The following is a 25596-nucleotide window of genomic DNA, read 5'->3' on the forward strand; positions in this document are numbered from 1 at the left end:
AAAACGTTCATCAGCCACGTCATTGGCTGGATCTTGTCACTGCGCCGTTTTCGCTGTGTACTTTCTCTCTGGAGGGCACGTGAGTTGTGACGATTTCGGGTTCTGATCGAAAAGCTTGGACCATTGTCCACCACACTTGAAAACCCAATATCCCGACAAATCCGATCCCATCACGACATTACACTTCTAATGTCGAAAGCAGCCGATGATATCGTTCGTACGGAAGAGTATGTTTCTTTTATCAATCAACTTCGGGACTTTCACATACAAAAAGGGTAAATATTTCTATTCATTCTTTAACCCGCTCTCTCATGCCTATTCGTGCAACGGGTGTACCTCACAATCACGTTCATTTAGAACACGACTTCAATCGGAACCTATTCTAGGTGGCAAAAAGCTCGATCTTTTGCTACTCTATAAAACCGTCATGGACGCAGGCGGATTCGATCAGGTACCTCGCTGAGATCCATCAAGAGAAAAACGCAAATGCCTTATTGGTCCACCGATCTCGTAGGTCACGAAAAGTCGTAGCTGGAAGCAAGTAGGCGATATATTTCGATTTCCTGCCACTTGTACCAATAGCGCTTATATCCTCAAAGGACTCTATATTCGAAATTTGGTAGGTTGATCTGCTCATAGCTTGACATCTAATTTTTTTTAACTCACTGATTCATGGTTGGTTGCAGTTGGGCTGGGAAGAAGAAAAAGTTTGGGGCAAAGAATGGATTGTCCCGGATGAGTTACGTGGTCCAGAGGCACACAAAGCATCCACACTTGCAGGGAAATCATACAAGAAACGTAGTCGTACGTGTTGTTGATTATTTGGTGCTGATGATCTCATTTTTTTTTAACATTTCGTTGTCTTTTTTTTTTAGCCAAATCTTCCAAATCAGAATCATTTAAACAGATGCCTGTGATTGAAGCTTCCAGTACATGCTCAATTTCTGAACGTCATCATCAAATCCCTCCCTCCGCTCACGATCATTCGATTCAGGATCGTGCATGCTTAACAGGTTTGTCATAAATGATATATTTGTTGGAGAAATCGATGGCTCATCCTGATGAAAAAAAAAATCATGTGCCACACAGCTCAACAGTTTAATCAAGATGCAAAACAACGTCTATTGCAAGGATTACAGTCGTCCATCTCGGAACAGGTGGAATGCGCGATCAACGAAATTGTCACCATTTCCTTTGAATGCCCCGAACAGCTGTGCTTGGATCGCGAACCTACCTTGCTCATGACCTTGCTGAATATCATCGAACCATCCCTACAAAAACGTGGCTATACTGGCCCACCCCAGACACCCTCCCTGAATGCATGGCAAAACGGAGATCATGATGAAAATTCGACGGATTTAGAGCGGATCTTGAAAGTCCTACATATCTTGCGTAACTTTTCGTTTATCGATATCAATGCCCGCATCCTCGCCCACGATGCTCGTCTGAAACAGATCCTCATCAAATGTCTCGTCCTCTCCTCCTCTTCTCATTATAATCATTGTATCGACGTGCTTGAAAACATTGCGAGGTACATCGAACTCGGCCCTTTTGATGCGTATATTGGATGCATGGCCAGCCTGGTATTTGCCAATGAACGCCACACGTTGTTGGGCGCCGTTCGTGTGTTGACACTTTTGGCGTGCAATCAAGAGAATCAGCCATATTTGATTTCCGGCTCAACCCATGTAGCTCCACGCATTGCGCAGCTGCTGGTCGTCAACGACGAAGAAATGATTGGCGCCGCCCTGGAGTACCTTTATCAGTACACCAAGATCTCCGACACTTTTCGCCTCCAACTGCTCACCATGAACGCCGGTGCCGATATTGCTATTCTGGTGGCCTTTCTCATGGCCAAATCCAAATTCTTTCAACCCCTCATTCTTAAAGATAACCAAGAATTTGCACCCAGCCCGCCTCAACTCTCACCTAGCACCGGTTCCGTTTCGCCCATTCATGCCCACGGCACCGATCCTTGTCTTTCCCACCTAGGTGCTTATCAGCAATTAGATGAACCCTATCGATGTTTAGGATGGTAAGCCAGGAGGAGGCAACGGTTGGCAAAAAAAAAGAAGAGCAAACATTCACGAATGCGATCCTTTCTGATCTAGGTTGAAGGATAAATTTGAATCGGCCAATCCCTACAGCGTACTGTCACTGGATGATATGTACTTGTTATATGAAATGCGGTTTGGGCATGAAAAGGCATTGAAAATGAAAGATTTTTATACCGTGCTCAAGATTGCCTTTCCGCGAGCTTCATCGTCAGCGCATACTCCGCCATATAATGCAGCTGGGCCTGTATTGGAAGGGGCGTCTGTGCGAGGCATCAAGATCAAAATGAATATATTGCAAGATGGTAAGGCTAGGGGAAACAAGTTGATTCTTTTTGCAATGCATTGCAGCTGATCATTTGTATATTTTTATTTTTTCCTTGGTGTGCATAAGGTTCGGAGATCCTGTGCCAATGGACAAATTGTTCGCAAACTTTCCACGATGAAATTTTGCTTCAGCGGCACGTCCTTCAGGACCACATCGAATCATCCAATAACGAGGCTTTTGGATGCATGTGGACCGATTGCGACAACTCGTTCGAAGACAAGGATGCGATTGCGTCGCATTTCCATTCGCATCTGGACGCATACCCACATACATCGCGATCCGCTTCCGTTTCCAGCATTGACAATGTCGATACCTCGGATGTGCAGGGAATTGCACTCGTGGCAGCTCATTTACTGCGCTTATTATCCAAAGATCCGCAAAGCCATATTTATTTCATGCCGTATGAACGTGAATTAACGGTCATTGCAGAGCAGAAACCGAAGCTACGACCTTACATCCGATCCATGTTTTCCAGCTTTCGAGTTGCATAAAACAGCTGCTTTGTGTTATCAAGCAACCTCCCGAAGTCTTTCCACATCCTGGCTTATCTGTATTATTGCATTCTATATATTTTATTGCTTGTTCGCTTTTTTTATATGTTTCTTCCTTTGCTTTTCTTTATCATTGACAAACTTACGATCCTGTATCCTTCTTATTATCCTTGATCATTTCTATTGGATCTTTTATCAGCTCTTTTCATTCCTTAAATAGGACACCCTGTGCATTGGACATATTTTTTTTATTTGCTAAAAAAAAGAAAAAAGAAAGGAAACGATCTCAACAACAACAAGAAACTCACCATCGTTATTACTTGGACTCGGAAGCTTTAAAATTGGTCCTTTTATTATTATATTATTGCCAGCCTGTATTTTTATTTGATTTCTTCTTTGCCGTTATTTTTTTTTCTTTGCTCCTCATTTGAAACTTTATAATTATCATTATTTTTAATGATTCATCCAGACTGGAGTGTGAATTCAATGTCCCGAAGTCTTGATCAGTGGGAAAAATCACCTTGTCAACGAACTTTATCGGTTCAGAGGCAATATTTGAATACCGTACAAAGCAATATGGATGCCATGAAAAAATATCTTCCCAACGATGCTTCGACAAACGGTCTTGACGGGACCATGGTGTATGCTCTCCATACGTTTCATGCTGCAGGTCCCGGACAAGTGTCGGTGAATCGAGGCGAACCGTTACTCATCCTCAACGATCAACATGCTTATTGGTGGCTTGTCCGTGTACTGCATACATTGGAAGTAGGCTATCTTCCCAGTGAGAATATTGAGGTTGGTGTGATCTGCCGTTATCCAACCCTTGTGATGTTATCTCATTAAAACATTGAAGAACAGACTCCGGGCGAACGACTTGCGCAATTGAACAAACATCGCAATGTCCAGGTAAAAATGCGGTGATGAAACTTTTTCGTACGAGTCGTTTAACGCCGCCTTTTTTTTGCCATGTAGCTGACTAGGATGCCAACCACTGCTACAAAGACAACGAACAAGAAGACTAAGAAGGTGACTCTGTCATCGTTTCGGCGCTGCCAACTACCAGTGATTACAATGGATGATCTCGGGGAAGAAAAATTGGCATACGAAGAGTGGGAAGAAGATGTTCCGAGTAGCGAGCCTTGGCAATTTTGTCAGCCATCGTCCTCCATTCGACCCTGTGGTACGCCACCCCCGTCTCGATTTCGTCTGCGAAAAAGATCGCCCATCCCCTATCCGGTCATCGATACCGTGGCGGCTGTATCGCAAGGTGACAATAAGAAGGCCGGACCCGTTGTCATGCGAATATTTTCGGGCAATATTCCCATCCATGCTACCTATCATTGCCTGCTTGTGGATGAAACGACCAACGCTGAAGAACTTGTCAAGCAAGCCATGCAGCGTTTTCGATTGCCACCGCTGGACAAGCAAGATTCGATAGCAGCAGACGGAGGGGTAGAATATTACATCAGCATGACAGTGAATGATCAAGGTTAATTAATTTATGGCTTGTCACACTAATGTAGAAACGCAAATCTCATAGTCGTTCTTTTTTAGATGCAGTTATACTTGTGCCCCAGGATAAACCGCTGATGATGTATCGCTCGCTGACATGTTCTTCCTCTACTCCTGTTCCTACTGCCCTGCCCCAGGAACTGGTCGACACAAAGCAGCATATGACAAACCGTACCACTGATGGCTGTGAAAATACGGCGGTGCGTTTCTACCTGAATAAACGGATTAAACGAGAAAACAATGGTCAACTCTGTATCAAGCTTATTTATCAGTATGCGATGTTCCCCGAACCCCGAGGCGGAGATAGTCACGGCCGCAGGCCCCCGCAAAGGAAAAGACTTGGTTTTTATAAACGTGTGTCGCCAGCATTCCATGAAGAACAGGTTGAAAAAATGGTCATGGCCTCGCCCAAGCTATCTATAGGCGAATTAACACGGATAGCCATGGAAAAATTTCATTTATGCGACAAGTTGGATGACGCCGATGACAGTGCAGCAAAATACCGTCTGACTCTATTGATTTCCAATAACGATGGCAGAGGTAGGACCAAGCAAACCATCTATCGCACGGGCGTTGTTACTGACGTTGATCAAGTCAAAGAGAAGCTATTTCTGCCAACGCGGCAACTAGGGGATGTGGTTCAGTCTGCGTGCCTGTCAGATCATGACAAACGCTCGCCGGAATTGACTTTTATTTTACGTCACATGAGCCGGTCTTATGTGGCGGACGACAATCCACTAATGCCTAAGAAATCAAATCGCCAAATAGCCCCTTTCAAGCCTAAACATACCGATGAAATTTTCGATACCGACCCACTTGAACGTGTGGATACCGCATTGCAGCGTATAATAAGAGATTCCTGAAATCCGAAACATGTCCTTCCCAGAACAGCATGAACGAATACATTAATACATCACGTTTAAAACGTTGGATTTATTTTAATGACCATAAATACATTGACAGGATTTCTCCTGCAATTTGCATTGATTCAAAGGAGAACGTATACAACCTTTAAATATGTGGTTACCTTGTCTGTAATCGGTATGACACGAAAAAGGTCGGGTTTGGGTTCATCAGTGATGCTCAAATTCACGGTCTCTCAAGAAAAGCATGAGTGAGGCTGTCCAAACCCGATCCATCTCATCAAAGCATCAAACACTCTTTCAGCTCAGCTTGTGAAACGAAAGAAAATACGATTGAGTGTCTTGCCGTAAACTCGGGCCTTGTTTCCAAGTGTCCATCCTCTTCGAGACTGTGGCCTTGCCTCCGGCATCTGGTCATCATTCGCTCGATATACCAAGTGGTCGTCCCAGCACTCAAACAAAATGTTTGAGCATAACATGTGGCAAACGGCTTTAGACATAGCCTAAGATGTTAAATGAATTTGTAGGTGTTCAAGCACCAATGTCAACATCAACAAAATGAAATAGACCATGTTCATTGGATAGACATAAATAGCCATGGCGCGTACCGACACGCTTGGCATGTGCTATTTGTTTTTCTTTCAAGCAATGACAAGGCGGAAATAATTCGGTATGGATCCGAGCCATGAGAAACACGCAAGGCGTTGTCCTATGGCGAAGCGTGGAGATTGAATCGGCTTTGTCCGTTCCTGTCGAGTCACCCATGCGACGGAAATTAATTCAGCTCAGACATCGTAACCATGAAAGGAAAATGTACTAACAATATCTGATGACAGATACGATCAACAGCCGTCTTTTACGCCACAGTTCAAGTTTTTGAATTCATGACAAACGACAGTCGAGTTCACGATAAAAGGAGAGTGCTGCAAATGATAATTTTTCAGAAACACTCTGCTATTCCTGCGCATCCATTGACCGTGCACCCTGAGGTGGTGGACGTATAACTATCTCAAGAACAATGGGACGCTTCTTTCTTTCTTTCCACGGAAAGGATTACAGATGATTGGTTAATACTATTTCTCATCAGTCCATTTTAATTTTTGCTCACCCTATCAGCATTGACTTTTTTCTTACCCTGCAAGGCGGTTGGCCCAGACCACCACAACAGCACGACAAGATTCGTTCGCATTGCACATCTTTAAACTGATCCACAAAAAAAAAAAAAAAAAATTGGGTGATACAAAAAAAGTTTTATTACCCCGATGACGGCACCTCTAATGTCCAATGCATTCATCCTTCACCGGGTTCGGTTTTCTCTAAAGCGTTCATCGTTCGGCCTTGCGCCAATTCTTATTGTTCATACATTGAAAAAGAATGTGATATAAAAAGGCGTTTTACATACGTTGAATGGTAAAGAAGTGTCCCATCCTGGTCAAGAGGTCCCCGTCGACTGCATGAGGGTGGGTGACGAGGGCCACCGATCTCCGTGATTCATGGCCCGACGCTTTCTAGACTAATAGGCCTAGTTCTAATGATGGGGGGAATATAAAAGCATCAGAAATCTACCAGACGTTTAATATTGGCATTATTTCTCTTTTTTTTTTGTTTCTATATCCTTCCTTCATTCTTTGCATACGCTGGCCGTTGTTACAAAAAATCACAATATGCATTCTTCTTTTCTGGTTGTACTGATCTGCATTGCCACTTTATTCTCCGTTCAGGCGGCCCCGGTCCTGAATAAACGTGGCGATCACCAAGGTCAAGGCACTTTCTACAATGTAGGCATGGGGTCGTGTGGCAAAAAGAACAAAGACAGTCAAATGGTAGCGGCGCTCAGTGGGCAATTAATGGACGAAAATGATTACTGCGGCAAAAAGATCAAGGCTTCCACCAAACATGGCTCGGTCACCGTCACCGTCGTTGACACATGTCCCGAGTGCGATAAACATGATATCGACTTTAGCCCGGCCGCTTTCAAGAAACTTGGTGACTTGAACGATGGCGTCCTGGACATCAGTTGGCAATTTGACTAGATCACCATCGATACTGAATTTTTCATTTCCTCTTTTCTTTCCCACCATCCCATCGCATTGTAACATACATAGATGAAAAAGCCCCTGGATGTGTTGTTCATTTTTTCTTTCATTCTCCCTTCCCCTTTTTTTTTCTTTGGCTCCTTAATTTAAAAGCTTCTTCATCCATTGCCATATGAAGTGAGCCAACAGTTGGTATCGATTTATTTTTGACGATGCAATCCCAAAAAACACAACATTAGTAAAGAAATATTTTGGCTGGTTCCTTCTTATCCAATTCCTTTCATGATTCCCAATGATGATTTCATTTAATCAAAAAAAATTTTTTTTTGGCTCTGTTTAGTCCTGTCTCGATTTTCCAAACAGGGTAGTCAATCAGGCTCCCAAGCAATGGTCGGGCTTGACCCAGTCATTTGAATAAAGCTGGTTTATCCTATTTGGGTTTAGTACCATTATATTTTCACGAACACACCCGGCCATGGATCTCAATACACACCAAAGTTGTCGGAAATGACGACAATATTCACCTGCTTGAAGGGCCATTCACGGGTGTTCAACGCTGTCGTGTGAAATAATGACCGTTTCTAGTTTACTGTTTTCGGGGAGTGGCAAGAAAAGGCAAAGTATAAAATGGAGTGGAAGTAGACTGTTTCCGCCAGGGGTCCCTTTTTTTGCCACTGCAGGGATATAATAAAAAAAATTTTAATTGATATGTTTACCAAAGCTGGAAGTTAACAGAGTTATTGTTTTCTTAAAGTTCAGCGCGTCGACAATCTTGTTGTGTCATAAACAATAATCATGTAATCACCTACGCCCATCTGCATACACGAAGCATGTATGAAAATCCGCCTCATACTGCCAAGGGAAACCACATACTGATTATTTAGATTTTTTCTGTGAAGACCTCCAACTCGCATGAACCATAGGCTGTTATAAAGTATGCGCTTGATCTTTCAAATTTCGGAAATTCAAATGGTATTGCTGACAAGGAGAGTATTTCAGAAAGATAACGACTAGACCACTGAAAACCCCCACGTATGATCATGCGTGCCGCCAGCATCGGCAAATGAACGCTTTGCTAGACCCATGGAACCAGCTGTTTCAAACTTATTATCACCAAAGTTTTATCACAAATAACCAAGCGACGACATAACCGAGTGAAATTGAAAAAAAAAAAGATGTTAACCAGTGATCAGTTTAGGCTTAGGGACATCTTATTGCCGTTGCAAACTAAAGGGACCTGTTGTCATGATTATGCTAAAAACATGCTTACACATATGCTTGAACATTTCATTATGAGGAAATACTGATAACTGAGCAACGTCACCTCGCCCTCTTTATGAAGCTTCCAGCGATTGAGATAGATAGGGCCGAAATTTGATCCCTCAGCGAGTAAGACGTCCGATCATGTTTTTCCAGAGAGCTTCACTGGGAACAACACATCTTGCAAGTGGCTATTGATGTAACTGGACTATTACTTCTGATTTGCGTGTTCCCAGATCGATAGATAAATTCCGAATCCATGGATCATGCTATCATGAGTGTTCGGGTTGCGGTCATAACGAGTGACGCTACCGTTCATGTTTTGCTGTTGTTATGTACAATGTCTTGCATCTGGTGAAACGGAGATCCTTGAGTGCAACTTTCTACTGTTCTAGGGACAGGGGAACCACATGTAGCACTGTGTCTGATTAAGAAACAAGTGAATGGGTGATATATACCTGTGATGGAAAGACGTAATCTCACGCCCATGTTCGCAACGGTTAAACCGGAAGCTGTACCACAGCTGTTTCCAAGTGCCCTTTTTGTAACGCTTCGAATGGTTGAAGTTTTTGCTTGAACCCATAATGTGGGTTTAAAACTTATGTGAATGGTTTCACTCGATGTTATGGTACCATCGCAACAGCAATTGAAGGTTTTAATTGGAGAGAGCGTCACGTATTACGGTTTTTTTTAATACGCTGCTCTTGTTGCTTGAATTTTGAATGCTGTGATCTTGACCAAATAGGCGATATTCTACAAGGCAAGGTAGTTGTTGTGTGGAACATAAAGCGTACTGACACATGTACTTTATCGGGCACGTCATACAACCGAGGTGATAAACTTGCACACAATAGTGTTCCAAGAATTTTGCAACGGTGGATTGTAGCTCAAAAAAAAAAAGATCGATGGGGGGCAGCTTATACACTGTGATACAACGTTTCCATCGATTTGCTATAAACGTGGCTTGCCGTGATTTAGTCAACGAAGGTGACCATTAGTGGATGGAGGCGAACGTCATCTGTACAACGGTACTCACTGGAGGCCTCATCCTTGGCATGATATCTCAATCCGTCTTTTTTAGCGATGGTTTGTTGATTGACAGAAACCGTCGTTTACATCAGATCCCGCGTTTTTCCATTTGTAACAGCAAAACGATCTCAGATCAATGCTTTTTTGCGTTAGATAGATTTTCTCAGCTATCTCATTACAGAGATGGATGTCCAGCCAGTCACAGACATAATGGTCCTATGAAATTGTGCCTTCCTACGTCCCTGCGTCAGATCGTTGTTTAAAACACCAATACATTGTCGCCTTGGAGGAAGTAACATCAAGAGTTGAGCTCAAGTGACTTGTGATTTTTTTTTAGCGCGCATAGTGCAAGCATCACTTAAACGGAAAAATTTTTGTTATCGTAATAGTTGCATTTCTCTATCGAGCATCATTTGCATCGGTTTGGGTTTAGGTATACTGGAGAGAGAGATTGACTTTCGTAATACCCATTACGAAAATACCATTTCTCCTCAGCTCCGCCTATCTGCCTCTCTTATTTTGAAAACCTTGGCAATATCGTCCTGCTTTTGCATTAGCTTTGAGATTTTCCAGGTGGATACCCTTGGCCTATTGAACTTTAACCACCCACAAAATGCATGAAATGACAACAGGGGTTCAAATAAAAAGTCCCTCCAAATGAAAAGGTTGCATTGGTGGTGGGACATGTACAAGATTTTTTTTTTTTAAGAAAATAAAGCCCACGTTGCACAAGTGACTGGATGGTACGGGTGGGCACCCAATCGTCGTATCTTTGCTTTATTCCAAATCGTTCGTTTTTTGATCTCAGTATGGTATTACCTAACCTTGTCGATGGTGAATGTTCAAGTCATCTTGTCCTCGCCACTTGAAGACCGCAAAAGCGCCATGTACTTTTAGTGATACTGCCGTTTGAGCGTAAAATTAGGCTTCCTTAAGATCACCGTCTGTCCTTGCTAATGCTTTCGTCCCACAAGACAAATGATCCTCACTGAGTCCAGTTCGAGACATCCAGGATGCATACAGCTTTTTCGTCACTGGTTTTGGTGCATTGTTGAACAACCAGCTTATGATGAGTCTATCGATAGATGGAAAAAAGCCAACCTCACGTGAGAAAAATTTATGCCTAATTTCCGGGAATTATCAATCAAAAAATTTTTGGTCTTGCCAAAATAAACTGCAATCGTTCCTCAAAATAAACAATGTGTAAACGCAGCGTGTTCGTCATTGATTTCCCCCAAAAAAAGGACAATGACATGATAGACCAGCAAATGATGGTATACATTACCATTACTGTATTTTGTTTTTCATGTCCTCTCCCGGGTTATATGATAGGTCGTTCTTTCTTTTTCATGAAGCAAACAATGAAGATATAAAAGGCTGTTGGCTGCCACAGAAAATAAAAAAAAAATGACTCGCCACTTGAAATCTTATTTATGCGATATAGAAAATTGTTGCAAAGTATCCAGAAATTTGGGGATGGAAGCGGGGTGGAAAAAATGACGTAACATGAAAAAGTGGCTTTAGAAAATCATCTCCACTCTCAGAGGGTCTGCGTCCATGTCCGATGGGTAAACCGCCGCTGATAGGCCACGGGGAAGGGACGACGTTGGGGGGGGGGGGAGCAGAGGAAAACAAGGAACACAAAAGGGAACACGGAAGATTGGGGGAGTGGGGAGGACAAGGGAGAAGGGGGGGGGGGGGAACTGTGGTGGTTTAATGGAACGTGCGATCAAAATCTGTACCCCGTGGCAAAGGAAAAAAAAAGCTGAGATTTTCAGATCTATATCGTTTCCTACTTTTGCTTGGCTGGATAACGTTTCTTTCGCTCTTTTTCTTCCTTTTTTTTCTCACCAGAAAGAAAACAAGTAACTTTGAGCTATTTAGCTTGATCAATATAGCCTAGCGATTGCTTGTGATTTATTCTCTTGTGTGTTATCTGTTCGCATTTTGATTTTCTCTTTTTTTGTTCGCCATGGAACCTGTCGACTTGGATATGGGCAATAGCCTTCACTACCGACGCCATTCACAATCGTATCAATCGCCGATCTCGACCAAACTTCGGTACCGAAAACGATCCCATTCCATTACTTCCCATCATCATCTCGCGGCTCAACTGGCATCGAAAATTAAAATGATTGAGCATGCCGATAAAACCGGGTTCCTTCGCTACATGGACGATCAAGTCCATGAAAAATGGGATGCCGCCAAAGCTGCCATGGTTGGCGCTCAACGGTTGTTACAATTCCATGAATTGCCGAGTGAATGGCAGGAGAATGAATACGTCTTGTCTGGGTAAGTCGATGGCCATTTCTCTTTTTCTTTTTTCTTTTTCAATCTATTGCATGTCAGTTTGCCTTTGCTCTTTGTTTCTTTTCCGTAGACATATTATCTTTCGAAATTTTTTTTCCCCTGAAAGAAACAAAAAGCCCGGAGGCACGGAGTGTGAAACTTTAAAAAAGCGTAACCCATTCGAACAAAGTACAATCTAACCCAAAGTTGTCCATTGTTCTTTTCTTTTTGCAGATATCGCTTTTACCAGAACAGCCGGGATTGTCTTCGAAGCATTTTTATGTTGCACAATGAAACGATGAACATCTGGAGCCATTTGTTGGGCTTCATCTTTATGGCCGGACTTAGCGCGTATGGATTCAATGTAAGTAACACAGAATCGCATTCTAAAAAAAGCAAGTAATATACTCCATCGTACTCATGGGTATCTTGTTGTTTCTCGCCACAGCGGCATTTTCCAGAAGCTTCGTTCAATGACCGCATGGTGTTCATGGCCTTTTGTGTGGCGGCGCTCAAGTGTCTGTTTTGTTCGTCCATCTACCACACCTTTATCTGTCATTCGCATTTCACAGTGAAAGCGTTCACTGCGACCCTGGATTATATTGGTATTGCCATCCTAATTACCGCCTCCATTCTGGTTACCGAGTACTACGGTTTCTATTGTCGTCCCACCCCACAATTCCGCTACATGATTTTCACCACGGTCGTCGGTAGTGTGGGCATTATTTCGCCCTTTTTCAAATGTTGGGATACCAAGCAATACCGGCCCTTACGAGTGGCTGTGTTCTTACTCATTGCATTTTCCAGTATCGTCCCTGTGATGCATCTTATTCGTCTCAACGGACTGGCCTCTACCATGGAGTTTTTCGAACTCGCTGGAGTCAGCGTCATGATGTATCTTTTCGGCGTCATCATCTGTAAGTAAAAACCTTGGTCACCACGGTAATCAAAGAAATCCATATACGTGGTTGACTCATCGACTTTCTTGGTCATGATTGTTTAGATGTCAATCGATTCCCTGAGCGATTATTTCCAGGCAAGTTTGATTTTGCAGGTCTGACCAGTCATGCTATTTGGCACGTCTTTGTATGCCTAGGTATTTATGTAAGTGTTTAACGATGAATCGTGCAACGGAATTCAAGAACAAAGCTTCGTTTATATTGTGCTTGCGGACTCACTGTTGCTTGACTGCCCTAGTTTCACTATCTGGCGTCTCTCAACTTTTATTCACAGCGATTGTCGTACGGTTGTCGCTTGTAAAATTAAGACAGAAAAAAAAAAGATCAAGATCATCCACCTTATCTTTCTGCTTTTCTTCATCCCCCTAAACCTTCATATCTCTCACACTTGGGACCGGGGCGTCAAATGCAGAAAAAGCAGAAAGATAAAGAAAAAAAATCAAGGGAGTGCCCGAACAAGTGACCGCCAGAGAGCAGGCTCATGGGGTCCAATGCGATGTTTTTTATTTATTTCTTTTTGACATGATTCTTTCACATTATCCTTCATTCACTGTTTCCTTCATTCATTTTTATCTATTCTTTTTTTATTTCCTTAACTTGTCATACTTTTAGTTACATACCCCAGAAACTTGTTTCCGTTAATATCCCCTTTCTGATATTTTATTCTGCTGTAGAAAAATGAAGCTAAAAAAATGTTTTTCATCAATACAACGGCCCTAAAAAAGAAATAAAAAAGCAAAGCTCAACATCATCAATCCATTGCCTCATATGGTAAGAAAAACAGTAGCTTGTTTTTATTTCCATTCAAGTCTGTCAGGTTTCATGTCAAAACTAATAAAACGGATAACAAAATATATATGTATTATAAAAGTGGGGGAGGGAAATGAAAGTAATTGAATGATTTGGTCCTTGGGGACCTGTTTTTTCGCTTCAGAAAAAAGGGGATTTGGTTCGAAGTTTTTTTTTTATGAACGGGTTTGGCCAAACGCGCCACTGGTTTCAATCAGATCATCAATTTGGTCCAAAAACAACTGGATGCCTTTGAAATACTCGGGACCTAACATATCTGAAGACGCCAATTCCATAGAACAACCCAAAGACACTTTAGATTTCATCAAATTGGAACGAGTGGTAGAAGAAGATGAAGAAAAAGGGGAAGAATCGGACGCTGATACATCATTCTTGGTGGCGGTGTTGTGCAATGATAACGATGAGGACGATGCGGTGCTTTTGAGCTCGCAATGAAAATGATGGAGACAAATTCCCTTTTGAGATAACCATTGTTCGGCTTGGGCAAGACTCGGCATGTCAGACGCGAATAAAATCGGGGGCAAATAGATCCGTAGTTCCTTCCCTTCCATGGCGACTTTAAAATCTCCGTGGCGGCGAAGCACGCCCAACAGAGTCAAAATTTCGATAAACCGACTCTGATACTGTCTCGCCATTCGTGCAATCGATTCAATGATATTATCGTTCAAATGAACCACTTGTTGCATCAATTGATGGTCTCCAAACGTTGCCAGGTCAAATGGTATGGCAATGTAAATCCATTCATCGCACGTCACATCCGACCTGATAAGATTCGATGCACGAGTGTCAGTCGCAAAAGTCGAAGATTCATTCGTCGCGGGACAAAAGGGTTTTGCTTGCATCAGAGGGCGATCGGCAACCAGGGAAGCACGACGAACAAGGCCAGGATGATCGTCACACTTGGGGATGACCAGTTCGTACATGCCTTTTGTTTTCTGCGAAAATACTGCTTTGTAACGAGGAATCGAGTGCGCAGCAGTAAAGTAAGATGGGTGTGACGGTAAGAAGCGGGTCTCTGGGTCACATGGTTCGGCGTCAGCAGTGGTGAGAGAGGAAGCGGACGACGAGGATGATGACGACGACGACGACGACGACGTGGGCGGCTGGCTTAACTTTATTCCGGTAGGTGAAAAAATGCGTGTCTGGATGTGAGAAAACACCGAGTTATTGCCACCGCCCTGAAACACGTTGGTGTACGATGTTTTGGCGGTAGAGAATTGACGTCCAAAGAGGGGCACTCGTCCGAATCCCAGTGGTGGGGAACGCGGAAACCCCGAGTGAACAGGACCGCCAAATAAAAACGGGCGCAAGTGCGGGGAACAGGGTTTGGCAAAACGAAGTGTGTAAGCTGGACGCATGGTTGGCATGGAAAACAGTTTGGTCATTGGGAATCGATGCTGAATTGTGTGAAGAAGCCTCTGCGGCTCTCCTTCGATGACCCAGTAGACTGGATTGGTGTGCTGCGGTTTGACATTCGTTGGCTTGACGGGAAGACCAAGTACGGTAGGATTCACCAACTCCGTCAACCGATGCTGAACATATTGACGGAGCTGGTGCAAAGGGACAAATAATTTGGCGGGTCGTAGCATTCACTCAAAAAAATAATGATTCATGCAAAACGGTTTGCCTTACAATGTACCAAAAGGAAAAAAAAAGGACAAAAACAGAAAGAAGTAAAAAAAGAGAAGAGGGAGAAAAAAAGAAATAAAAGAGAAAAACCAAAAGAAGATTTTTCAATTATCCTTTTGCACTTGTTCCTAAAATGGGCTATCTTTGTGCAGGTGATAATCGAATGAAGCTTTTTATCTCCAAATGGGAGATTCATGTGATGCCCAAACTCAGAAAAGAAAATACCGATGATCTTTAAATTTGCCATGACAACCAGTAAAACCTTTCTCATGAGACTAACAAAAGCATTGTTTATAAACATTTTTTTTTCTAGAATGTCTTTTTTCTTTTGCAATACAATTAGGATAAAACAAAAAAAAAGGAGAGGTGTGTGTGAGTGTGTGAGTGTGAGTGAGAAAGCAATATAAAGAGGATGTCTATGGTAGTTTGAAGAAGAAGAGAAAAAAAAAAAAACAGACACTTTAGATGACAAAAATAATGGGAGGACTCTTTCTATTTAATCCTTTTTGTGGTTCCAAGACTTTCCACCGTGGTCAAATTCGTTACCATCCTCACCAATGACAAAAACGGCACCACCTGCATTGTCACCGTGATCCCATTCCTTATTACCGTGATTCCATCCCTTGTTTCCCCACTTGTGAGGATATACGGTGGTTACTGGGATAATAGGCCCCGGCAAGGAAATACGTTGAGCAACCGTTTCTGCATGAAAAATGCATGATTAGAACCCTCGTCTTTTTCAACTGTGATAACAAAAAGTGTTACTTACGTGGGTTTTCGTGGACCCAGTGTGTCTTGGTGATGGTGACGGTGTGAGAGTGATCGATACCATCGTCATCAGTCCACTTATTGTGCCAATTACCACCTTTGTTGTTCCATTCGTTGCCCTTGTTCCAGTCGTTGCCTTTGTGCCAGTCTTTGCCGCCCTTGTTCCAGCCGTTGCCACCCTTGTGCCAGTCGTTGCCCTTATCCCATTTGTTGCCCCAGTCGCCACCCTTGTTCCAGTCGTTGTCCTTGTCCCACTTGTTGCCCCAGTCACCGCCCTTGTGCCAGTCGTTGCCCTTGTCCCAATCGTTGTCCTTGTCCCATTTGTTGCCCCAGTCACCACCCTTGTGCCAGTCGTTGTCCTTGTCCCATTTGTTGTCCTTGTCCCATTTGTTGTCCTTGTCCCACTTGTTGCCCTTGTCCCATTTGTTGCCCCAGTCACCGCCCTTGTGCCAGTCGTCATCATCATCATCATCATCCCAACCCTTGTGCTTCCAGCCGCCTTTGCCTTTCTTATCACCCCACTTCTTGTCGTCACCGTGGTCCCAGCCCTTGTGGCCTTTGCCCTTGCCGTGTTTGGCCAAGAGACGTTGATCGGAGCGGGGTTGGACAAGGCGGATTGCGGCGGTACCGGCTTCATAGGGACCCTTGGCTCGGATGCTGATCTTGTGGGCACCCTTCTCTAGGTGGAAAGAGCCACGGCTGAAACGACGGTCCTTGAGCGCTTCTTCGGGAGTGGCAGCATAGGTTTGGTCATCGGCGACTAATTCGACATTGGAAGTCTCACCGATCAATGTGCTGTTATCGTACAGCTGGAACATATCACCACGATTCTTGAAATCGATGACCTGAAGACGGGCCGGTTGGTCCAAGTTGAGATCAAAGGTTTCCTGAGCCATGGTACCGTTGCCGTTCCATCGGAAAGTAACAAAGGTTTCGTTCAAAGATTTTGATTCAATATTTGCAGCATGGCCCAATTGGGCAAATAGCATGACTGCAGCAGTAATAGTCAAAAGAGTACGCATAATCTCTTGTTTTCGTGCGTTGATTTGGTTTTGTGTATGTGTGTGGTGTTTAATGAAGATGAAGAAAATTGGTGGATGGATTCAATATTCTTTCTCACGTACTACGTCAAGGGACTCGGAAATATAATGATCACTTACAGCTCTTTTTATAAAGGTTTTCAAAAGGGGAATGTTGAATTTGTCAAAAGGATCTAGCTTTGTGTGCTGCACAACATATTTTTGTCGGTTGCGTCTTAAAGTCCCAAAGTTGAATTCAAAATCATCAGGTTACGGTGGTTTTTTTTTTCGCGGACAATTCTGTGGTTGAGTCATGGTTAACAAGAAGAAAAAGTGACCATGTCAAGAATGATCGACGAGTGTTCGGCGCAAAAGAATTGGAAAAACGCAAAACATGGGTGCCAAAGTGGACATCCCTATTCAGCTGTAAACTGTCAATGGGATCCATCGGCAGCTTGGCTTATCTAAACGTTTGTTTGGTTTGAGCATTGGTTTATTTGTGGAATGCTTCTTCTTTGTTGTCAATGATGCCATTCAACCTCATTAATTTTAAATTCGTCTTTTTGGCAAGGTTGAGCGTGCATTGTCCTGTTTTCTTTTTTTTTTTTTCTCCGTACATCCTCGATGAAGAGGTCACATGATCCATAACAATGCCTCCATTTCATATGATGCATAAACAGCAGTAAACATTTGCCCCACGATTGGCAATGAAAAAAGGAGATTCTGACAACATATTTTTGTCGGGATGGTTCACTTGCTGTGTTACGAATAAGGATGGCGGAGTTTTTTGCCATGGCGTCGAAAGAGCCAAGTTTTTGTCGCACCGCTCGACCGTCGTGTCGCTGAACAGTGGCAGCATCAGGAAACCAGCCATCCCCACTTTAACATTTTACGCAAGGGGCATTTCGAATTTCCGTATTCCATCTCGTCAATTTTCCATTATATTGTACTGTTTACCCCATGACAAGTAGTATTACCGAACAGCTTCACTCGGAAGCCCAGCCCCTACTTCAACTCGCAGGTACCTGTCAATTTATAAGCATCAACAGCAGCAGGTCAACTTAAAGTTCAGAGGCTAATGAGTGCATTTACAACATCGAAGATGCCAAAGCGTTAAGCGAGAATGCTCAGAGTTTGGTCAATGTCCTTAATACAGCTGCCACGGCATTTAAAGCCACTTCGACTGACGGAGCATCTGAGTGGAGTCTCTGCACGCAAATCGCCAAGATGGTGGCCGACGGGGCCCGATCAGGTAACCAATGACAAGTTGACGAGTAACATGGTCTCTGTTCGGTGAAACTCAAATCCCGCGCAGAATCTGTTCGCAGTCCTCTAGGTGAAGCAGGCATCATTGGCTCTTTAGCCACATTAATCCAACTAGGTTCCGGTGTCCAGGTCCCCTTTCAAATCCAGGCACTGCGCGTATTCGGAAATCTCTGCTTTGATCATGGTAAGGGTCTCGATGTGAGAAGCAGTCTTGAAATACAGTATTGACAGACCAAAAACATCTGGTGCTTGCGGGTTTTTCTAGAGGAGAATCGGAAGCGGGTGCATGAAGCAGGCATCGTTCCGCTGGTCATGCCCTTTTTGGCGGAGGGACAGCCTTCGGATCTTATTCAGACAGCCTGTGGTTTCTGTCTGAACTGTAGCATGGATTATGGTAAGCTTGATTTGATGATAAATGTTCCGGCTCTTATGCTCACGAAATGCATTACAGAACCTATAGAGAAAGACCTGGCGAATTATGGAGGAGTACAGCATCTGAGCGCCTTGCTCGATCCAGCTCGCATGGAACAGAATCAAGAGGCCATTGTATCCATGGCAGCCAAAGTGTTGAATAATTTAACAGCTGAAGGTATGATGCCGTGATAGAAAGCCATGGATACGCGGAGGCTAATGCAAAGAAAAATCAAAGATGTGGCACGTAAAATATTTTCAAACAAGGACTCGGTGATTCGGGTATTGGACTTGATCAAGTATGCTTGGCAAGTGGACCACTTTGACGATTTGGACTTCCTGGAGAATTTGGCCGATCTCCTTCTTCAAGCCGTGTTGGATGACGGTAAGTAGGGCAAATTTTGCCAACGAGGCCTATACTTTCTGGGTAAAACTGAACAGTAAAATAGATGCCGTCCAATGCGCGGTGATTGATGCGGGCTATCTTTCGTTCTTGTTGGAATTCTTACAACAAGCGGCACTTGATCCCGAAGAAGATACGGAAGAAAATAAGAAGCAATTTGAAGAAATTCAGAAAACGATCAGTAAAGCCACCATTTACATCACTTCTCCTGGTATGTACCACTTGCGCAAAATGAAGAGTCTGCGGTACTTATATGCCGCCGTGGGTGTAGATGCCAAACTGGAAGAATTCTATAATGATAAAGATCTATTGTCACGGTTCATCGACATGGCTAAGAGTGACTCTGAGGTTGTGCATCAGTGTGCTGTTTACATACTCGGCAATCTTGCTCGTACAGGTAAAGAAAAAAGAAACCCCCCAACTTTGTATCAGCAAGTGATATCACCCTGTATCTGAAGGTTGTATACATGTTTAATTTCTTTTATAGATGCCCATTGTATCGATTTGGTAGAAAATCACCATTTAGAAAAGTTATTACTATCTCTTTTCCAAAGTACTGAAAATGCGACATTTCAGTATGCCATCTTGGGATGCTTGAAGCACCTGTGCTTACCAAGTAAGTGGAATGACGACGACGGCATCAGGTCCATGACGTATTGACCTCCTTTGGTATCTGGTAGAACATAACAAGGCGGCTATGGGAGAAGCAGGCACCATCGATGTAGTTGCACCGATGCTCGATGCTTCCAAGGATATGCTCAAACGAAACCAATTCTTGACAATTGGTATCTTGAAGATGCTGTGTGCCGGCAACTGTAAGTTATACCTTCACTGCTTGAACCAACTGATAGCTTTTTTAACTATTCCCCATCCCAATCGACAGATAAAAATGCCGAGTCCATCATATCATCGCCTGTCGAAACGGAAAACGAGGATACACCGCTGGCACTTGTACTGGGGTTCATCAAGCGAGTCGATGACGTGGGCGCGAAAAGTGAAGCGACGCGTATCCTTGCAAATCTGGTCAAAACCGTTTGGTGTCAAGGTAAGCCCTCAGCCATGACGCTTTGCATGCCAATCATTGATATGCCATCCCTTTTTCTTAGGATCCATGGACCTTCGTCCAAAGTTGGTGGAACCATCATGCATCGACGCCATCATGGAGCTTGTACGCACATCCAAATTTGTAGTTTTGAAAAATGACGGCATCATGGCTTTAACCTTGATATTTGCGGATCATGGCGTTGGTGACGATTCTTGGCTCTCTGAGGGTACGTAGTGAATGGAAAAACAATCATAAACAATCCAGGCTCCATGGACCATCGTTGACTGAAACATGTTTTCTTTAGCACTTTCACGGGTCGTCATGCCACCTCCGGAACCAGTGATCAATGCAGAACAAGACGAAGAAGAAGAAGAGGGACAAAAACCCCAGGAACCGCCAGAGACTCGATCGTTCCTGGAGGTGCTTACCATCGATGCCACTACCTACACCAAGAATATACCAAACGAGGTTCGCTGTAATGCTTGCACCCTCTTACAAAAGATTGTAGAAGCCGCTTTGAAAGGTAAGCGATGACGTAAAATACTATACGAGAGTTTTGTTATTGAAGGGATTTTTAGTGAATGATAAAGACGTGTTGGAGAAATTAAAGGGAGAGATGAGACCCCGATTAGCATCGATTGATAAGAACGAAAGTGCCATGGTAGGCGATGCTCTTGATCGTTTAAAGCGATTACTTGAAAAGGAACAATAAAAAATTCGCTTTAAAAATAAGAAATTGGGCAAGTGGTTGGTCGATCCCTGCATCGCCCAATATGGTAGGGCAAAACAATTCTGTTTATGGCATATTCAATGGTCATCATTTTAAATTACAGTCATGTTTTTCACCAGAGCTTTTTTTTTTATCCTTTAAACCGCTCTCCATCATCCAAACGATCGACAATTTTTAACTCACTCGGTTTTCTTCAAATTATACGTTTTATTTAACACCGTGTTCCATCCTTGTCATGGATCCTTCCAAAGAGAAAATTGAATCACCGCCTGAACCGAGCGCTGGCGGATGGTTGAGCAGCTTAATTTTCGGGCAACAAAGCATTTCGCCGTCGCAAGAAAAGCTTACCAGCGATGATCAACCGACAACCACAACCGGTGATACAACGGCGGTGGCAGAAAGCGAGAGCGAGGTTCTACGTGCCGAGGAAGGTGCCGGCGAGAACGGATTCTCGTGGTGGCGAGGCGATTCGAGTCAGACGCTGGTGGATAAAATTCGGTCTGCTGTGACGGGCACCGTACGTCGCCGAGTCACGAAGCGGATCCAGCTAACCAAGGGCAACCTTGTGGTTGACTGCCCTGTACCTGAAAAGCTGTTAATGGCCATGTCCCGCAAGGATACCGAGTTTCGCATGATGCGATACACTGCCGCGACTTGTGAACCCGACGATTTCCCGAGCGAAGGATTCACGTTGCGACAACAAAACTATGGAAGGCACACTGAGCTGTTTATCGTCATGACCATGTATAATGTAAACAACGCAAAAAAAAAGTTACCTAGGAAATCGATCATTGAGACCTCGTTCTCTTGTGTATAGGAAGATGAAATTCTATTTACACGGACAATGCACGGTGTGATGAAGAATATTGCCCATCTGTGTAACTTGCAACGGTCAACCATGTGGGGACCGGATGGATGGCAAAAAGTCGTGGTGGCGATTGTCGCTGACGGTCGTAAATGCATCAATAAACGCGTCCTCAGTGTACTGGCTTCCATGGGTGTTTACCAAGCCGGGATTGCCAAGAACATGGTCGATGACAAGCCTGTTAAAGCTCACATTTATGAAGTAAGTGGGTGATGCTTAAAAATTTGGAATCGGTAGGCTGATGAAAAGCTCCACCCATAGTTTACGACGCAGATCTCGGTGGATCCAGACATGAAGCTCAAGGGAGCTGATAAAGTACGTACCCAGGCTCACAGCAGCAGAAATCAGACAAACATCATTCAAATGCTCTTTTATTCTTCTTCAGGGAATTGTTCCGGTACAAATTCTGTTTTGTTTAAAAGAAAAGAATGCGAAAAAGATCAATTCCCATCGATGGTTTTTCAACGCATTTGGTCCATTGCTACGACCCAATATCTGTGTGTTGCTGGACGTCGGTACACGCCCAGGCAACGTGAGTATCTATGAACTATGGAAAGCCTTTGACCGTGATCCTCATGTGGGAGGCGCTTGTGGCGAAATCCGCGCGATGCTTGGCACCGCATGGGTCAGTCTATTGAACCCTTTGGTCGCCGCTCAGAATTTCGAATACAAAATGTCGAACATTCTTGATAAGCCGTTCGAGTCAGTGTTTGGTTACATTTCGGTTCTACCTGGAGCATTTTCAGCTTACCGTTACAGCGCCATACAGAACGATATCAATGGTCACGGACCGCTGGAAAAGTACTTTAAAGGCGAAGCGCTTCACGGAAGTGCGTCGGCCGGTTTATTTGAAGCCAACATGTACTTGGCGGAAGACCGGATTCTCTGCTTCGAATTGGTGGCAAAAAAGGGTGAACGATGGCTTCTTCAGTACGTGCGGTCCGCTTTTGGTGAGACGGATGTCCCGGATCAACTCCCGGAATTCATTTCTCAACGACGGCGATGGCTGAATGGCAGTTTCTTTGCTGGCGTCTATGCACTTGTGCATTTTCGAAGTATGTGGCAAAGTCGTCATTCTTTTGCACGCATTTTTTTACTTTCCGTCCAAGGCATCTACAACATCATCAGTCTGCTCTTCAGTTGGCTAGCGCTCGTAAGTTCGCATTTATTTCGCTGATTTTTGTACACCCTGAAATAACACTTGTTTCGACGTAGGGCAACTTTTACATTACATTTTATTTTATTACCAAAAGCTTGGCCGATCCGTTGATTGATCCGTTTGGTCACGGTTGGGGTTCTCGTATTTTTGACCTGTGTAAATATGTATATCTATTCCTTATTGCCGTTGTATTTATATGTTCTATGGGCAATCGACCACAAAGGTAAGCATGTTCCCGTCATCGATTCTGTTGGTTTTGACCATCGGTATGTTTAGTTCCAAACCGCTGTTTATTACCTGTTTGTCTGCCTTTGCCGTCATCATGTGCTACATGTTATTTGCTTCGTGCTGGGTGATTTACAAGAGCTTTGACCAAGCCGTTACAGCCGGAACGAGTTTCGGCGACATACTAGATAATCCGCAACTACGCAATATCCTCATCTCGGTGATGGCCACCTATGGTCTTTATTTTGTTACCAGCTTACTGTACATGCAACCATGGCATATGATTACCAGCTTTCTTCCATATCTGTTCCTGTTGCCAGGCTATATCAACATCCTAAACATTTATGCTTTTTGCAATACGCATGACGTCAGGTAAATCGGCTACGGCGGATGGCGGCGCGTATGGAGTGTTTGTTACTCATTATTCATGTCCTCGACAGTTGGGGCACCAAAGGCGATAATACACTGGACAAGGATTTGGGTATCGCCAAGACAGATAAAAATCAACAAGGCACCCAGGTAGTAGAGATGGAGTTGCCGGCTGATCAAGTGGATATCAATTTCGAGTATGAGGAAGCCTTGATCGACATTGAACGGAAACCAGACCGTACAAAGGTAGGTGGCCTGTTGCCTCGGGAACCCCTATCGCCTTGTACAGCAGTTGTTCTGAGTGATGATGGGTTGATAGACAATTATCAAAGTATCGCAAGACGACTATTACCGATCGTTTCGAACGCATCTTGTACTGGCGTGGATTGCATGCAACGGAGTCCTTGTGGTGTTTATCACTTCGAGCGAGTTTGACACGTTATTTCAAGCGTCGGTGGGTACCACCTACATGGCAGTGATTCTTTGGGTGAATGCAGGCTTGGCTATTTTCCGCGGGTTGGGGTCCATGTTGTATTTACTGCTGCGATTGTTTTCCGCGGTTTGATATTTTACAAAACTGAATCTTTTTGTTTGTTACTAAGCCCTTTTTTGCCTGTGTATAATTATCATATATAGAACTTGTTTTCTTCTAATACCCTTGAATATAAATGTACCCTATTAATAGAAATACAACTCAGTTGGTCAAAGCTAAAAAGGGTTAGGAGGTTAGTTTCTGCACGCATCGCCGTGTCATTCATGCGGAAGGATTCAGCGACTGGTTATTTTGACTCGACTGTGCATTTTCTGGATGTTGATTAATCAGCGTCGGCGATTGAAAATTGAGATTTATAAATTTGATCGAGGTGGAGCCCAAAAATTGTCAACACTGCTTTAATCTTTTGATCATGAGTTCTCAACCTGAAATCGTCTTGGTAAGCTTGATTACCCTTCATTCTGCGACTTCTTTTGAACTTTTTTGCTCATCATGCACGGGTGATTTCTCAGCACTGGTTTGCTCGCTCGCCATATGCTCAAAAAATTGCATGGGCCCTCAATTACAAGGGCGTGGACTACAAAGTGGTCAATATTTCCATGACCGAACCGCGCCCGCTGCGTCGTCCACTCGATGGTGGTTACCGAAAGACACCAATCTTGCAGATAGGAGATCATGTGTACTGCGATACAAAGGCCATTCTCGCTGAGCTCGAACGAAGGTAGGGTTTTCTTGACGCTAACCGCCATCGGTAGTGATGAGGCTTACTGATGTATGTCGTATCTTGTTATCTAGATTCCCATCTCCCAGCTTTTATCCACCCACACGTACAGGCCGAGGAACAGAAGGCTTGTGCAAGGGATTATCCCAGTGGACGGATACCGGGATTTTCCAGAGTATTGTATCCCAATTCGATTTCGCCAGTTTCCCACCTGATTTCTTGAAAGACCGTGAAGAGTATTGGGGCCGCAAGGTCGATGTCGAGAAAGCAACGGAGATGCGTCCGTATCGTCTAATTGAATTGAAAGCGCATTTGGAATGGGCCGAGTTGATTTTATCGTCTCCCGGCGACGATAATTGGATCTTGGACACGGAGAAATTGTCCATGGCGGATATCCATGTGGCTGTGGGTGTTTGGATGGTGCAGAACGTTGTCGGAAAGGCCATGCTAGAGGAATTCCCGGGTCTTGCTAAACATTTGCAGCGAGTGTTGACCACGGTCAAATTTGATCGTACTGCCACCATGCCGGTCATTGAGCCTGAGCAAGCTCTTGAGATTGTGCGCACACAACGCGATACCCCTTCCTTGGGTGAGTCGTCGTACGATCAATTCAAGTCAGGCCAGATGGTGTCTGTGACTCCTTTGGATACGGGCCGGCGACCGGTGACGGGAAAACTTGTCCATATGAGCGGTCAAGAGGTCGTTCTTGAACATACCGATTCAGAGCACAATACTACCGTGTATATTCATTTCCCTCTTGTTGGATTCATTGTCACTCCCCAAGATGCAAAGTTATAGGCAGCGAATAAAATCATCCATGTACTTTTAACATTTGTTCTTTTCCGTTGAAATTCAATGA

At 43.8% G+C, this 25596-nt stretch overlaps 9 protein-coding genes across 9 annotated transcripts; 7 read left to right on the forward strand and 2 right to left on the reverse strand.

The window, feature by feature from the left end:
• Positions 1-189: 189 nt before the first annotated feature.
• On the forward strand, positions 190-2873 carry BYT42DRAFT_615650 (uncharacterized protein; the record flags this gene model as incomplete). The annotated part of the gene is made up of 8 exons (XM_051571983.1): positions 190-227; positions 358-451; positions 515-619; positions 687-804; positions 876-1013; positions 1090-2035; positions 2112-2359; positions 2449-2873. 8 exons carry the CDS (start codon positions 190-192, stop codon positions 2871-2873), a joined length of 2112 nt encoding a protein of 703 aa, XP_051421754.1.
• Positions 2874-3359: 486 nt separating this feature from the next.
• BYT42DRAFT_615651 (uncharacterized protein) lies at positions 3360-5251 on the forward strand (the record flags this gene model as incomplete). The annotated part of the gene is made up of 5 exons (XM_051571984.1): positions 3360-3671; positions 3735-3782; positions 3849-4365; positions 4431-4928; positions 4989-5251. 5 exons carry the CDS (start codon positions 3360-3362, stop codon positions 5249-5251), a joined length of 1638 nt encoding a protein of 545 aa, XP_051421755.1.
• Positions 5252-6915: 1664 nt separating this feature from the next.
• BYT42DRAFT_500065 (RlpA-like double-psi beta-barrel-protein domain-containing protein-containing protein) lies at positions 6916-7284 on the forward strand (the record flags this gene model as incomplete). The annotated part of the gene is made up of 1 exon (XM_051564680.1): positions 6916-7284. One exon carries the CDS (start codon positions 6916-6918, stop codon positions 7282-7284), a length of 369 nt encoding a protein of 122 aa, XP_051421756.1.
• Positions 7285-11388: 4104 nt separating this feature from the next.
• BYT42DRAFT_576586 (hemolysin-III related-domain-containing protein) lies at positions 11389-13568 on the forward strand. The gene is made up of 5 exons (XM_051569075.1): positions 11389-11868; positions 12100-12229; positions 12314-12782; positions 12869-12969; positions 13063-13568. Exons 1-5 carry the CDS (start codon positions 11549-11551, stop codon positions 13123-13125), a joined length of 1083 nt encoding a protein of 360 aa, XP_051421757.1. The 5' UTR covers positions 11389-11548; the 3' UTR covers positions 13126-13568.
• Positions 13569-13596: 28 nt separating this feature from the next.
• On the reverse strand, positions 13597-15382 carry BYT42DRAFT_576587 (uncharacterized protein). Its single transcript, XM_051569076.1, has one exon. The coding sequence runs from the start codon at positions 15221-15223 to the stop codon at positions 13790-13792; it is 1434 nt and encodes a 477-aa protein (XP_051421758.1). The 5' UTR covers positions 15224-15382; the 3' UTR covers positions 13597-13789.
• A 200-nt stretch (positions 15383-15582) lies between these two features.
• On the reverse strand, positions 15583-17151 carry BYT42DRAFT_576589 (uncharacterized protein). Its single transcript, XM_051569077.1, has 3 exons — positions 16343-17151; positions 16033-16276; positions 15583-15965 (listed from the first exon to the last, which is right to left on the reverse strand). Exons 1-3 carry the CDS (start codon positions 17051-17053, stop codon positions 15760-15762), a joined length of 1161 nt encoding a protein of 386 aa, XP_051421759.1. The 5' UTR covers positions 17054-17151; the 3' UTR covers positions 15583-15759.
• A 652-nt stretch (positions 17152-17803) lies between these two features.
• Positions 17804-20935, forward strand: BYT42DRAFT_576590 (armadillo-type protein). The gene is made up of 15 exons (XM_051569078.1): positions 17804-17832; positions 17862-18071; positions 18153-18302; positions 18366-18500; positions 18582-18710; positions 18768-18905; positions 18966-19112; positions 19177-19341; positions 19402-19527; positions 19618-19746; positions 19811-19945; positions 20014-20175; positions 20237-20401; positions 20480-20698; positions 20754-20935. Exons 2-15 carry the CDS (start codon positions 18011-18013, stop codon positions 20885-20887), a joined length of 1995 nt encoding a protein of 664 aa, XP_051421760.1. The 5' UTR covers positions 17804-17832; positions 17862-18010; the 3' UTR covers positions 20888-20935.
• A 100-nt stretch (positions 20936-21035) lies between these two features.
• BYT42DRAFT_576593 (chitin synthase 1) lies at positions 21036-24232 on the forward strand. Its single transcript, XM_051569079.1, has 8 exons — positions 21036-21656; positions 21723-21971; positions 22032-22085; positions 22156-22923; positions 22986-23152; positions 23206-23526; positions 23595-23769; positions 23843-24232. Exons 1-8 carry the CDS (start codon positions 21141-21143, stop codon positions 24086-24088), a joined length of 2496 nt encoding a protein of 831 aa, XP_051421761.1. The 5' UTR covers positions 21036-21140; the 3' UTR covers positions 24089-24232.
• Positions 24233-24315: 83 nt separating this feature from the next.
• Positions 24316-25558, forward strand: BYT42DRAFT_576601 (uncharacterized protein). Its single transcript, XM_051569080.1, has 3 exons — positions 24316-24455; positions 24529-24737; positions 24812-25558. Exons 1-3 carry the CDS (start codon positions 24429-24431, stop codon positions 25533-25535), a joined length of 960 nt encoding a protein of 319 aa, XP_051421762.1. The 5' UTR covers positions 24316-24428; the 3' UTR covers positions 25536-25558.
• The last annotated feature ends 38 nt before the right edge of the window (positions 25559-25596 follow it).

The sequence above is a fragment of the Radiomyces spectabilis genome (genome assembly GCF_025331425.1).
Source record: "Radiomyces spectabilis strain NRRL 2753 chromosome Unknown BYT42scaffold_9, whole genome shotgun sequence".
In the NCBI taxonomy this organism is placed as follows: Eukaryota; Fungi; Mucoromycota; class Mucoromycetes; order Mucorales; family Radiomycetaceae; genus Radiomyces; species Radiomyces spectabilis.